Below are 14932 nucleotides of genomic sequence, written 5' to 3'. Positions count from 1 at the left end.
TCAATATCCAGAAACTTCGCACAACATTCCACAGGCTGCAATCAACATCCTGACCAACTCTATGCAAAGGAGATGTGTCGCGCTGCATGAGGCAAATGGTTGCCACACCAGATACTGACTGGTTTTCTGATCCACGCCCCTACCCTGTTTTTTTAAAGGGATCTGTAACCAACAGATGCATACAGTGGTTGCTCCACTAAAAGTTTTGCGATTATGTTGCGCGACTTTGAGGTCATTTGTGGTTTAGTACGGTACCCTGTGTCACCACTTCATTGCTCCAGACCAGCGCAGGGGGGAGTTAGAGCACTGATTATGCTTTTGGGTCCTACTGAGTCTCTAACTGTCAATGAATGGGTGACAAAAACCTAAATAGGAACTGATAATTGTGCACGACTTCAGTATTACTTACTAAAACCTATAACTGATTGTTACACTAAGGTTTTTATTTTATTTTGTTTGGATTATTTTGCTCTTACTGTAGTACTGTAGCCCAGTCCCGACCTGTCACATTGTACAGTGCCTGAGTGGCGCAATGGTCGAAGACACTGCAAACTGTGTTGCTACAGATGCTGGTTCAATACCCGTGCTGTCCTCGACCGTGCTGTGACGACTGCAGGTTTTTGGTTTCTCTTCCTCTAAAAACAGAAATAAATCATTCTAAATAACAAACTGGCTTTATTTACAAATTAGCAACAATGTCTCACCCCCGTGTTCAAGAATGGCCTTTTCTCGCTCATTTTATGTTATTTGAAAATGAAATCATCTCCAAAATATTATTGTTTAAACAAAGCAATTATTATTATTAATTAATTTTGAATTACATAAAAGCCCCTTGGATATTCTCACAGATATATTATTAACCCTGTTATTAGCACTAGCCCAGTCCCGACCTGTCACATTGTACAGTGCCTGAGTGGCGCAATGGTCGAAGACACTGCAAACTGTGTTGCTACAGATGCTGGTTCAATACCCGTGCTGTCCTCGACCGTGCTGTGACGACTGCAGGTTTTTGGTTTCTCTTCCTCTAAAAACAGAAATAAATCATTCTAAATAACAAACTGGCTTTATTTACAAATTAGCAACAATGTCTCACCCCCGTGTTCAAGAATGGCCTTTTCTCGCTCATTTTATGTTATTTGAAAATGAAATCATCTCCAAAATATTATTGTTTAAACAAAGCAATTATTATTATTAATTAATTTTGAATTACATAAAAGCCCCTTGGATATTCTCACAGATATATTATTAACCCTGTTATTAGCAGGACAATTGTTTATGGTTCCCGAGTGGTGCACAATGGGATTGCCTTGCAGTTCTCCAGCTGTATCCACTGAAAGTGCGCAAGGTTCAAGCTACGAGGGCAGGGGGCACAGGGTGGGCCGCAGAGCCGCGCACAGAAGACCGACCTAGCCCATGGGGAAGGGAGGAGGAGGAAGGGGGGTTGACACCCACCCCGCCACGCTGCCAACACTTTAAGGGGAATTGCACTAATAATGGCGCTGACTAGGGAAACATTCCTGCTGTTCTTAATACCAGTCTGCACGTTCAAACTAAAACAATGTAACTAATAATGGCATTTTTATGCTTTCGTTAATAAAATAATGATAAAAAATCATTTTTCAAAATGCCAATGTTTATTTAGTTATGGGTCCATAACGAATTACTACAGAAATATCCTCCAATCCTCTATATGTAATTATTGGCGGAGAGTCACGTCATATTTTTCGATGTACTGTTGGCCTACCGTAGGCGACATGAGTCTCACTAATGTTGAGTAATGTGCTGTTAAAGTGGTGTAGGTCTTATTTATTTAAAGAGCATATTGAAGTTAGAAGCAATAGGATTTGAAGCATTAGGCTACAACTATTTTAGCACCGTTTCGCACTGCTCTGAGACAAGCATGGGGACTGGTCTTGATAAATCAATGAGATTTTTATTTTCACTGAATCTCCATTTTGGTATTGATTAGCCAACACTTATGGTGTAGAACTGTTATGCTCTTAGTGTAACCTTTATTTAACTAGGCAAGTCAGTTAAGAACAAATTCTTATTTACAAGGACAGCCTATTCCTTCCTCCCTGTCAGGGAATTGAACCCCTTGGAAAAGAAACCATAATATCAATCAAATTAATTTAGCAAAATGTCCTAATATCAGTCCCATATACTATGTTCTTACAAAAAAAGGTTTGAAATTATCTAGTACAGCCACTATTGAAGGCTATCAAATGCTTCTCAAAGATGCCCTCTGGTGGTCAAACTAGCACTAACTAGCATTAACGGTAACAGTGGTTGACACTTAAATAACATGCCATACAATTCTGCGGCACAATGCAAGCTGTGCCGCAGTACACAGCAACTTTTAAAGGACGAACCACTGTATCTGTATTCCCTGTTGTGAAATCCATAGATAAGGACCTAATGAATGAATTTCAATTGACTGGTTTCCTTATATGAACTGTAACTCAGTAAAAAAAAGAAAGAAATTGTTGCATGCTGCATTTATATTTTTGTTCAGTACATAAACAGGTTCCCTTGTGGGACCACAATTGCTTTGCAGCATGTTCAGAATTTATTTCAAAAGCGAATCAGTATACCGAATAAACTAAATATATACCGAATAAACTAAATATCATGAATAGTGTTGTGTTTGCATTGGCTCAAATATGCTATACAGCCAGCCAGGAATATCTGTAGGTGAGGATGGGGGAGAGTGACTAATCAATTGCTTCATCCAGGAGATAGGTTTCATCTGAGCAGGGGTTCAAAATCATCAGTAAAATAGAAAAAAATATTTAAAAAGCTCATAAAATGTTATAAATCCAGCACATGTCTACACAATAAGTGCAGGGTAACGTCTATGAAAGTGTGGTAGCGTCAGCCAGCCCTAAGCCAGATAACATTATTATAACAACAACATGTTATGGGACAGAGAGAAAAAAAGTGCAGTTTTATAGCTAATCTTATGCTATTTACACATTTTGCCATGAGGCTGAGAGAAAAGTTAAAGAAAATTTCCTGTAATAAAAAATAAATATCATGTTAATTATGTATTTGTTAAAAGTCCCAGGATTGAGACCAGGAAAACAGATCATATGTTTCCTGTAAAACAGGAGAAAATATGAGACAAGAGAAAGTTGGTTGGTTTCAGGAAAAGCTCTCATTCGTGTCAAGGGTCAATTATCTGGTTTATTACAATTGCTTTGAAGAATAATATAAATTCACAGTTGTCATTATCAATAGAAAAATATATATTTTAAAAATGCATTAAGATACAGTTGAAGTCGTAAGTTTACATACAACTTAGCCAATTACATTTAAACTCAGTTTTTCACAATTCCTGACATTTAATTTGAGTACAAATGATCTGTTTTAGGTCAGTTAGGATCACCACTTTATTTTAAGAATGTGAAATATCTGTATAATAGTGGAGAGAATGATTTATATCAGCTTTTCTTTCTTTCATCAAAATCCCAGTGGGTCAGAAGTTTACATACACTCAATTAGTATTTGGTAGCATTAACTTTAAAGTGTTTAACTTGGGTCAAATGTTTCGGGAAGCCTTCCACAAGCTTCCCACAATAAGTTGGGTGAAATTTGGCCCATTTCTCCTAACAGAGCTTGTGTAACTGTGTCAGGTTTGTAGGCCTCCTTGCTCGCACACGCTTTTTCAGTTCTGCCCACACATTTTCTATAGGATTGAGGTCAGGGCTTTGTGATGGTCACTCCAATACCTTGACTTTGTTGTCCTTAATCCATTTTGCCACAACTTTAGAAGTATGCTTGAGGTCATTTTCCATTTGGAAGACCCATTTGTGACCAAGACTGATGTCTTGAGATGTTGCTTCAATATATCCACATAATTTTCCTGCCTCATGCCATCTATTTTGTGAAGTGCACCAGTCCCTCCTGCAGCAAAGCACCCCCACAACATGATGCTGCCACCACCGTGCTTCACGGTTGGGATGGTGTTCTTCAGCTTGCAAACATAATGATGGTCATTATGGCCAAACAGTTCTATTTTTGCTTCATCAGATCAGAGGACATTTTTCCAAAAAGTACGATATTTGTCCCCATGTGCAATTGCAAATCGTAGACTGTTTTTTTATGGTGGTTATGGAGCAGGGACTTCTTCCTTGCTGAGCGGCCTTTCAGGTTATGTCGATATAGGACTCGTTTTACTGTGGATATAGATACTTTTGTACCTGTTTTCTCCAGCATCTTCACAAGGTCTTTTGCTGTTGTTCTGGGATTGATTTGCACTTTTCGCACCAAAGTACGTTCATCTCTAGGCGACAGAACGCGTCTCCTTCCTGAGCGGTATGACAGCTGTGCAGTACCATGGTGTTTATACTTGCATACTATTGTTTGTACAGATGAACGTGGTACCTTCAGGCATTTAGAAATTGCTCCCAAGGATGAACCAGACTTGTGGAGCTCAACAATTTTTTCCTGAGGTCTTAGCTGATTTCTTTTGATTTTCTCATGATGTCAAGTAAAGAGGCACTGAGTTTGAAGGTACACCTCCAATTGATTCAAATGATGTCAATTAGCCTATCATAAGCTTCTAAAGCCATGACATAATTTTCTGGAATTTTCCAAGCTGTTTAAAGGCACAGTCAACTTAGTGTATGTAAACTTCTAACACATTGGAATTGTGATACAGCTAATATTAAGTGAAATAATCAGTCTGGTAAGAATTGTTGGAAAAATGACTTGTGTCATGCACAAAATAGATGTTCTAACAGACTTGCCAAAACTATAGTTTGTTAACAAGAAATTTGTGGAGTGGTTGAAAAACGAGTTTTAATGACTCCAACCTAAGTGTATGTAAACTTCCTACTTCAACTGTACTTCATATCCTATGTTCAATTACATTAACAGTACATAAACTCAGCAAAAAAAGAAACGTCGTCTCACTGTCAACTGCATTTATTTTCAGCAAACTTAACATGTGTAAATATTTGTATGAACATAAGATTCAACAACTGAGACATAAACTGAACAAGTTCCACAGACAAGTGACAAACAGAAATGTAATAATGTGTTCCTGAACAAAGGGGGGGTCAAAATCAAAAGTAACAGTCAGTATCTGGTGTGGCCACCAGCTGCATTAAGTACTGCAGTCCATCTCCTCCTCATGGACTGCACAAGATTTTCCAGTTCTTGCTGGGAGATGTTACCCCACTCTTCCACCAAGGCACCTGCAAGGTCCCGGACATTTCTGGGGGGAATGGCCCTAGCCCTCACCCTCCGATCCAACAGGTCCCAGACGTGCTCAATTGGATTGAGATCCAGACTCTTCGCTGACTTTGGCAGAACACTGACATTCCTGTCTTGCAAGAAATCACGCACAGAACGAGCAGTATGGCTGGTGGCATTGTCATGCTGCAGGGTCATGTCAGGATGAGCCTGCAGAAAGGGTACCACATGAGGGAGGAGGATGTCTTCTCTGTAATGCACAGTGTTGATATTGCCTGCAATGACAACAAGCTCAGTCCGATGATGCTGTGACACACCGCCCCAGACCATGATGGAGCCTCCACCTCCAAATCGATCCCACTCCAGAGTACAGGCCTCAGTGTAATGTGCATTCCTTCAGCGATAAACGCAAATCCAACCTTCACACCTGGTGAGACAAGACCGCGACTAGTCAGTGAAGAGCACTTTTTGCCAGTCCTGTCTGATCCAGCGACGGTGGGTTTGTGCCCATAGGCGACGTTGTTGCCGGTGATGTCTGGTGAGGACCTGCCTTACAACAGGCCTACAAGCCTTCAGTCCAGCCTCTCCCAGCCTATTACGGACAGTTTGAGCACTGATGGAGGAATTGTGCATTCATACACTGTGTTTTTGCATTATTTAAACCAAATTGAACATGTTTCATTATTTATTTGACACAAAATGTATGTTGTTTATGTATTATATAAAATGTAAATAAAAGTGTTCATTGTTCATTCAGTAATGCTGTAATTGTCATTATTACAAATATATACAGTGCCTTGCGAAAGTATTCGGCCCCCTTGAACTTTGCGACCTTTTGCCACATTTCAGGCTTCAAACATAAAGATATAAAACTGTATTTTTTTGTGAAGAATCAACAACAAGTGGGACACAATCATGAAGTGGAACGACATTTATTGGATATTTCAAACTTTTTTAACAAATCAAAAACTGAAAAAAAACTGTCTTTTGCAGACACCATCAGGTTTTCTTCCAGAATGGTCCTGTATTTGTCTCCATCCATCTTCCCATCAATTTGAACCATCTTCCCTGTCCCTGCTGAAGAAAAGCAGGCCCAAACCATGATGCTGCCACCACCATGTTTGACAGTGGGGATGGTGTGTTCAGCTGTGTTGCTTTTACGCCAAACATAACGTTTTGCATTGTTGCCAAAATTTCAATTTTGGTTTCATCTGACCAGAGCACCTTCTTCCACATGTTTGGTGTGTCTCCCAGGTGGCTTGTGGCAAACTTTAAACAACACTTTTTATGGATATCTTTAAGAAATGGCTTTCTTCTTGCCACTCTTCCATAAAGGCCAGATTTGTGCAATATACGACTGATTGTTGTCCTATAGACAGAGTCTCCTACCTCAGCTGTAGATCTCTGCAGTTCATCCAGAGTGATCATGGGCCTCTTGGCTGCATCTCTGATCAGTCTTCTCCTTGTATGAGCTGAAAGTTTAGAGGGACGGCCAGGTCTTGGTAGATTTGCAGTGGTCTGATACTCCTTCCATTTCAATATTATCGCTTGCACAGTGCTCCTTGGGATGTTTAAAGCTTGGGAAATCTTTTTGTATCCAAATCCGGCTTTAAACTTCTTCACAACAGTATCTCGGACCTGCCTGGTGTGTTTCTTGTTCTTCATGATGCTCTCTGCGCTTTTAACGGACCTCTGAGACTATCACAGTGCATGTGCATTTATACGGAGACATGATTACACACAGGTGGATTGTATTTATCATCATTAGTCATTTAGGTCAACATTGGATCATTCAGAGATCCTCACTGAACTTCTGGAGAGAGTTTGCTGCACTGAAAGTAAAGGGGCTGAATAATTTTGCACGCCCAATTGTTCAGTTTTTGATTTGTTAAAAAAGTTTGAAATATCCAATAAATGTCGTTCCACTTCATAATTGTGTCCCACTTGTTGTTGATTCTTCACAAAAAATACAGTTTTATATCTTTATGTTTGAAGCCTGAAATGTGGCAAAAGGTCGCAAAGTTCAAGGGGGCCGAATACTTTCGCAAGGCACTGTATATATAAATATATATAAAAATCGTCCGATTAATCGGTATCGGCTCTTTTTGGTTCTCAAATAATCTGTATTTGTATTGGCGCTGAAAGATCTAAATCGTTCAACCTCTACTCTAAAGTAATCCGAATTTTGCTGGTCTGCAAAACCCCGCCCATCATTAGGATATTTCCCAGCATGCTCTATTGCAGTTAGATTTAAAAAAAAATGTTTCTGTCAATATCTGTGTTTTTGCATGTACATTGATTGACAGTTTCACTGGCCCCGTGGTCTCAGCAAAGTATACTGTAGGTGTGAGCAAGGTATAGCTAATCTCATACTTTTCATTTTGCTATGAGGCTGAGAGAAAATGTTGCTGGTTTGAAGCGAATTTCCTGCAATTCTACACATATTACCATGGGGCAGAGAGAAAAATGTGCAATTTTAAAGCTAATCTCATGCTATTCTACACATTTTGCCATGACGCTGAGAGAAAAGACCCCCATGGGTCCCCCGGCCTGCAGGGTATGTGGTACTCCAGTGTTGATAAATAACATACATTTTTATAAACTAATCCAATCTAGTTGGATTTATTGCACCCGTTACTGAAATGGTTGTTCCAGTTTAAATGGTTTAGGTAGTCTAATTCATTCATTTTTCTAACCCTGCAAGTCATTCTGAATGCAGATTGTGGGAATCCACTCTGGCTGAATTCCAATAGGATTTAAACATCAGTTTGCAAGCCCGCATAATGGGACTTGATGCTGGTTTTGCTTTAGCTTATGCTGGTCACCAGTATCCAAAACAGAGCAAAGGCTGGTCACCAGCAAAAGCACAGTGAAGGCTACTCCCCAGCAATACAGCAAATGCCAATCATCATAAAAAACACAACTTAGGCTGGTATGCCAGCATAACCAGCCAGACCATTCTGGTCAGACCAACTTGACCAGCTAGACCATGCTGGTCTGCCAGAAGAACCAGTTAGAGCATGCTGGTCAGACCAGCTTGACTAGCATCATACTGACCATCATGAACCAGCATAAACCAGCATATAGCAGCTTTAAATTTATGCTGGTCTATTCTGTTTTTTTCTGCAGTGATAGTTTGGCTGCGTTTAGACAGACAGCCCAATTCAGCTATTTTTTTCACTAATTGGTATTTTGACCAATCAGATATGTCTGAAAAAGAGTTGACGTGAAAAGATCTGATGTGATTGGTCAAAAGACCCATTAGTGGAAAAATATTTGAATTGGGCAGAGTTTGTGGCCTTTTTTATACCTCAATCTTCTTCTCAGTCTCAGCCACGGCCAGTGTCTGCTGGGCAGAGCGGCCTGGGTGGATGGAAGACTTGAGCTTCTCCAGAACTGACCGGCACTCTTTCTTCTCCCCCTGACTGGCTGTGGTGGTCAAGGGCTTCACTGGGTGGGGGCTGCAGAGGAAACACCACCATCAAAGGTTCACTGCATTGGATTATGTGTACATATACATTTTCACATGAAAATCAGTACAGTACAATATGAGGCACTGGCATTGTATGTGGGAATATTCATAACAATGCTCTGGCTTGGGTTTAGAATTTTCAGTATATAATGCAGACCTCAAATCAGTCCTCTAAATGATAACAAAATGTGTTTAGCATCAGGTTTCAGCAAGAGAGTGTAAAAAGAGCTCATGTTGTCTGATTTGTGTATATCACAGAGCAGGTATGCCGTATCAGGTAATGACAGGCTCCAGAGTGAAGTTTCCCCTAGGTACAGATCTAGGAACAGCTTTCCCTCCCCAATCCTAACCTTAACCATTAGTGGGGGAAATCAGCGTATAAAGGCAACTTCATCCTACACCTAATGAGAGAGTGAAGGAAGGCACTTCCATTTGGCTTTAATTTACGCTGTCAGAATGACAGCATAGAGAGCTAAAGCCGTTGTTGAATCAAGGTTAGGCTGAGATTCTCATTATGATGACTTTGATTGTGGTTGTGGACTCCTTGATGTGATGGGACAGTCAGCAACACAAATGTTTGACACATAAATTAACAACACAGAAGTGAGATGAGCAACATAAAAGATTAAGCAATTCACAAAACAATGCACTGTCGCAAACAATGGGTTTGCATGGGCAGGTGGTACTGGCAGGGGAGATGTACTGATTAATTTAGAGAACCCCTCTTAAGGAAGCTACTTGAATAGATTAAATCAAAGCAACCAAATCGATGTATTTTGTTTGGAAAAATTAGAATACAGTCTAACAATATATAGATTTTCAAGTTATGCCAGCAGTTGAGCTATGTCTAACTATTTAATCCCATTGTTGACTACAACCTGGCAACCCAATTTGGTAACTCAAACTGGCAACCCAACCTGGTATTTTAATTTTCTCAAGAGGAGTTTGAGTGGGTACACTCTGCAGCGCTTAAGTGTGAGGAGAAGTCTCACCTGCTCTCCTGTCGGGGCAGGCTGCTAGCTGGCTGTGTCTCCTCAGGCAAAAGTGTGTGCCGTGCATCGACCAAGGGCTGGGCAGTGGTGTAGGAGGAAGAGGAGGAGAAGAAGGAAGAGGTGTAGGGGGCCACAGCCAAGGTGGCACTGGCTCCGGTACTGGGCCTCACGGTCGGGGGGTGATGTATGGAGGGGGGGACAGGGGTGGGGGGCAGCTTAGCCTGGCCATTAGTTTCAGTTGCCAGGGAGGGGGTAGCAGAGGAGGGGTTGGAAGCACAGGGGTTGGAAGCATGCACTGTGGTGCCAGGCCTTAACCTGGCACTCATGGGGCTTCTCACGTTCGGGGCTACTTTGGCGTGGAGGTCTTCAAAGCTGATCGCCCCAGCATATTTGGATGAGGAATGTTCCGTTAAGCAGTTTTCTTTTGGAATTGACTGAGTGGAACTATGTGTGTGTATTTTTTGCGAGGACACAAATAATGTGGCTGCCTTGAGCGTTGTCTCTCTATTCGGTGACAAAGGTGAGGAAAAAGGAGATTTGGTGGGTTGATATGAGAACGGTCCTTCAATGCTCTCTGAGATTATTTGCCCAGAAGACCGTGATTGGTGAAGAGGGCTCTCACCTAATCCTTTGCCAGGGCTATTTGCATCACTGTTGCCGTGGAGCTCCCGTATCATTCCCTTGAGACTTCTGTGAGAACTAGTGCCCCTTGGTGAAGACTCACTGACAGGATTGGTTCGTTTGGCCAGAGGCTGACTCACTTCCTGTTTATTGCGTACAACTTCCTGTTGCATTTCCATCTGGGACGAAACTGGAAAAGATCTAACATGACATAAAGGGTCTAGTTTTGAACTGTCTATCTTTGATTTTGTAATGTTGCCATTTCTATCCATTGGAGATTGAGTGTCTTTTAATTCTACAGTCTCTCTCTCTATGTTAAGACTGTCAGGCTTAAAAATGCTAATGCTCTTCATATTGCTTGCAGAATCTCTGCGTGATGTATTCAATTCACATCCTCCATCTAGACAATTGTCTTGACAAAGCGAGGAGACTTCTGGTAAGTTCACTATTACAGCAGAGTTGACGTCTATAGTACTAGTCTTCTGAACAATTAGCATATCTTCTGCATATAGCATCATCTGCTCATGAGATAATGCTATGGGAGTATCTTGTGGAGGTTGAGGACAAATGCCACCTAAACTTTTGAGGGTATGCACTGTCATCATGTCAGATGGAGATGGGGAAGCATCAGAAGCAGAGTCAATAAAACAAAAATCTGAGTCACTTTTGTTTTTATTAAGGTCTTCTAAGGTTAGCGGAGGTGATTCATAATTGTTGTTTCTGGACTTGGTGGGCTTATCTGGGTGAATTGAGAACGAGTCCGTTGTTAGGTCTGGTGGAGTTGAAGCAATGTCTAGAGTCTTAAGACCTGATTTAGAGTGTTTTGGGCAAGACTTAGTCAGTAGATCGGCAACAGTCCTTTCACTATTAAGAAGCATTACTGGCAGAGATAAGTCTTTGAGTTCAGAATGTGAAGTGTTCTTTACAATAGCATATTTTCTTACAGTGGGACTGGCGTCCGTCGTATCCTCTGAAGCCAACGATATTATTGAATCTGTTGCATCTGGCCATAGGTCCTGCTCAGTAAATATAATTTTATCATCTTCATCTCGTAATGGTTCATAGTCAAACTTCTTGAACTCATCTTCAGACTTGAATGGAGATGGAGACTCTGGAGACATGTTGGCATAATGTTGTGAGTGTACGGTATGAAAGTCCAACAGGTCACTACTGACAAGGTCTTTGCCTGGGCTTGGGTACAGGTGGGGACTTGGTGTGTGTCTCTTGTGCCCCCATTCTCTTGTGTGCTGTAGGGAAGCTGCGCCTGTTTGTGACAGGAGACAGGCCTCTTTCTGCACCGCCAGTTCCTGACCCCTGTGCAACCAGCTGTCAGAAGGTCTCTCGTTCACCAGAGTCCGTATTATGGGCCTCCGTGGAGGCAATCGTGGAGGCTCTTCTTCTTCACTCATCCTCATCTCCTCAATGGGTGGAATAGTGTAACTCTCATATGGAGGAGTGCTTCTTACTTGGGCTTGCCTTGAGGTTGCTATTGAAGGGTGATTGGTAGGAGAGCCCTTTGGCGAATTCAGTCTGCTGGAGGCAAAGGCATCAAAGGACTCATCCCATTCTCCTCCCCCACTCTCTGATATGGAGCGAGACGTAAACGGATTGGGGGGGCTAGCCGTCGCTGGTGTCGGAAGTAAGGCAGGGAGGGACGTCTGCCTGGCTACAGGCTTGGGCTGGTCTCGCCATATGGCGGCCATTTCAATTTGCACGGCGGGATCGTGGGTGGGACTGGTGACGCTAGGCAAAGCTGTGGAATGACAGAGGGGTGTGACGGGGGAGCAGGTAGCAAAAGGGGGGGACTTCTGGCCCTCTTCTGCAATGAGGTCCTCAAAAAAGGGGTTACACTGCATACGCGGGAGGAAGGGGTTGAAGGGAGAGATGGGGTCAGGGGTCAGAGAGAGAGAGGGAGTGAAGGGGTTAGTTGGATGGGCACTGTCGGGCGAGGAATGGCCAGTGAAAGAAGCAGAGGGAGACGAGCACTGGAGGGGAATGGGGGAGCGAGGGGGGAGAGGAGGCGGGGTGTCTGATTCGCTTTCTACCTTAGGAGAAACTTCCAGCCTGTGGAGGGAAGGCACAAGCAGTCCTCTTTGTTAATTCTGTGCCAGCTGGCCCATTTTAAAATATGGGTTCCCTTTGTCTAACACAGAGAGAAAAAGGCAACCCAGCCAACTACTGTCTATTCGAGGACTATCTTGTGAATATGCCAACAAAATGTAAACAATAATGGGTTATGGAAAACAGCAACAGGAGTTTACTACAAAAAGCAAAAATGCATTTAGCAAATTACTGAAGCAAGGTGAAGAGCAAGATGTACTGAGTTTGGTATTTCAGGAATTACTGTCAGATTATAGACAGTACCGTAATTGCTGGACTATTAAGCGCACCTGAATATAAACCGCACCCACTGAATTATTAAAAAATATGTATTTTGTACATAAATAAGCCGCACATGTCTATAAGCTGCAGGTGCCTACCGGTACATTGAAACAAATGAACTTGGTCACTATCTTCCTCCTCCTGTGCACTGAAACCACTGAAGTCATCTCCTTCGGTGTCGGAGTTGAATAGCCTCAGAATTGCTTCATCCGATGTTGGATCGTTTTCATTGTCGCTCTCGTCACTTTCATCCGGAAGCAAATACCCCGCTGAGCTCATGCTGCAACCTTCAACACGCAGCAGTCCAGCCTTTCGAAACCCGTTGATGATAGTGGATTTTTTGACAATGCTCTACGCTGTCAGGGCCCACTGGCAGACTTGACCATAAGTTGCTCTTCGCATGCAGCCCGTTTTAGTGAAGGATTTCTCCCCACTTGTCATCCAAGCCTCCCACTGAACAAGGAGCACCACCTTAAATGCACGATTTACACTGATGTCGAGTGGCTGCAAATACTTTGGGCCATCTGCTTTTCTTCCCTCTGAAAGCTTTTGTTGTCTTTTTGCAGTGAGTCAGTTCTTCACGCTGCTGTTTCCAACGTCTTACCGCACTGGACGCCTCGCGGCGCCCATCTCGACTCATTAAGGCCAAGCTCCCGTGCAGCAGCTCTATTTCCTTTTCCAACAGCCAGATCGATCGCCTTCAACTTGAAAGCTGCATCATATGCATTTCTCCGTGTCTTTGCCATGATGAGGGTGACAAAATTACTACCGTAATCAGAATGATGGGAAGTTTGAGCGCGCTCGATTTACGTCACATTATGTGACGGTGCTCAGTTTTTTGGTGGCATGAATCTTGTGAAAGCGGGAAAAATCCATAAAATAGCCGCATCATTGTATAAACCGCGAGGTTCAAAGCGTGGGAATAAAGTAGCGGCTTATAGTCCGGAAATTACGGTAATACTGCAGGATGATCTAATAGCAAGAACAGGTGATTAGTGTACTAATCCAGTATTCATAAAGAATCTGAGATTAGGAGTGCTGATCTAGGACCAGTTTAGCCTTTTAGATCATAATGAATGAAGTTACATGGGGTGGGGGTCAGCACTGCTATTCCAAGACATTATGAATACTGGCCCAGATGATTAGTGCACATCTAAATCAATGTTCCACAACATACCAAACCTAAGTTCAGGTAGATCCTCTGGCATTAGTACTTGAGAACCCCAAGCGATTTTAAGAGTGAAATATACATATGCCAAAATGTCCTTTCCAACTCCAGTCACATAGACTCTTTGAGTCTTTGATTTTCTTTTGATTGGAAGTACAGTACATTTTTATACAAATGGCCTAGATGTCAACTATTATGCTGTGTTATGAGGACAGTATGACCATTAAATTATGGCCTATATGAGATTGCTGTAAAATGGTGGATGAACTTGCCACATTTCCGTTTTAAAGGAACAGGGGGCAGCATAGACACTGAAAACAAGGAAATCAAAACCTTCCATGATGTAGATGTCTATTGTGTGCTTTCGATGGAAGGCAAAACTGTATGAAGCCCTGGAGAATGGAGCCACAGAGCTGAAATGATCCTCCACTCACCTTGGCTTGTTCTGGGAGTCACTGGAGCCAAACCAGCCTCGCAGTCTCCCCTCAGGGGGAGGAGAACCCTGGCTCAGCTCGGACTTGGCAGGTAGAGAATCACTCCTCCCTCCGGAGAATAATGTTTTTCTGAGCTTCTTCCCTTTGTCTGCTGAGTCCACCGTGGTAGTAGAAGACAGCATCGGGGCTGCTGCCTGCACTGGCCGACCCCCCACCCGAGCACTTTGAAACTGGGAGACTGGAGGTTCGGCCTCCTTCTCCTCATCCTTCTCGTCTTTCTTTACCTTGTCGAAGGACCAGCGCCGGCCCTCGCCGGCAGAACCCTTGTCCTCGCTCCGCTTTGTGAGGTTCTGCAGCGAACGAGAGAGAGGGGAGCACTTTTCGAGCAGGACCAGCTTGGATGGAAGGGTGCTTGAGCCCTTGGGACCCACCGGTTCAGATCCATAGACGTGGCTTCCGTTGATGCACAGAGAGGATTGGGAGAGAGTCATACCGTGACCCTTGAGGGACTCCACAGCAGGACAGGGCCGGGGAATGGCAGTCGTGGTGATCCTACTTGCCTCGTCGCTGAAGGCTCGCTTGTGGGTCAGTATCTTTGGGGAAGACTGTGTGGTGGTAAGCACTGTTTGGAGGGGGAAAAAGTATAATAATAACCTCTATTCCA

General features: G+C 42.9%; 1 protein-coding gene across 2 annotated transcripts in view; it reads right to left on the bottom strand.

Moving 5' to 3' along the window:
- Positions 1–14932, bottom strand: part of LOC110537867 (rab11 family-interacting protein 5) — a 42009-nt gene that overhangs the window by 2586 nt on the left and 24491 nt on the right. Inside the window, exons 3-5 of one of the 2 annotated variants that reach the window (XM_021624299.2) lie at positions 14269–14890; positions 9664–12348; positions 8510–8660 (exon numbers count right to left, since the gene is read on the bottom strand). In XM_021624299.2, coding sequence (XP_021479974.2) covers positions 8510–8660; positions 9664–12348; positions 14269–14890 — 3458 coding nt within the window. The remainder of the gene's footprint in view (positions 1–8509; positions 8661–9663; positions 12349–14268; positions 14891–14932) is intronic. The other variant, XM_021624300.2, reaches the window with a different exon arrangement.

The sequence above is a fragment of the Oncorhynchus mykiss genome, chromosome 12 (assembly GCF_013265735.2).
Source record: "Oncorhynchus mykiss isolate Arlee chromosome 12, USDA_OmykA_1.1, whole genome shotgun sequence".
Taxonomy (NCBI): domain Eukaryota; kingdom Metazoa; phylum Chordata; class Actinopteri; order Salmoniformes; family Salmonidae; genus Oncorhynchus; species Oncorhynchus mykiss.
The sequence above is the reverse complement of the archived record's forward strand: the minus strand, read 5'-3'. Positions and strand labels throughout refer to the sequence as shown.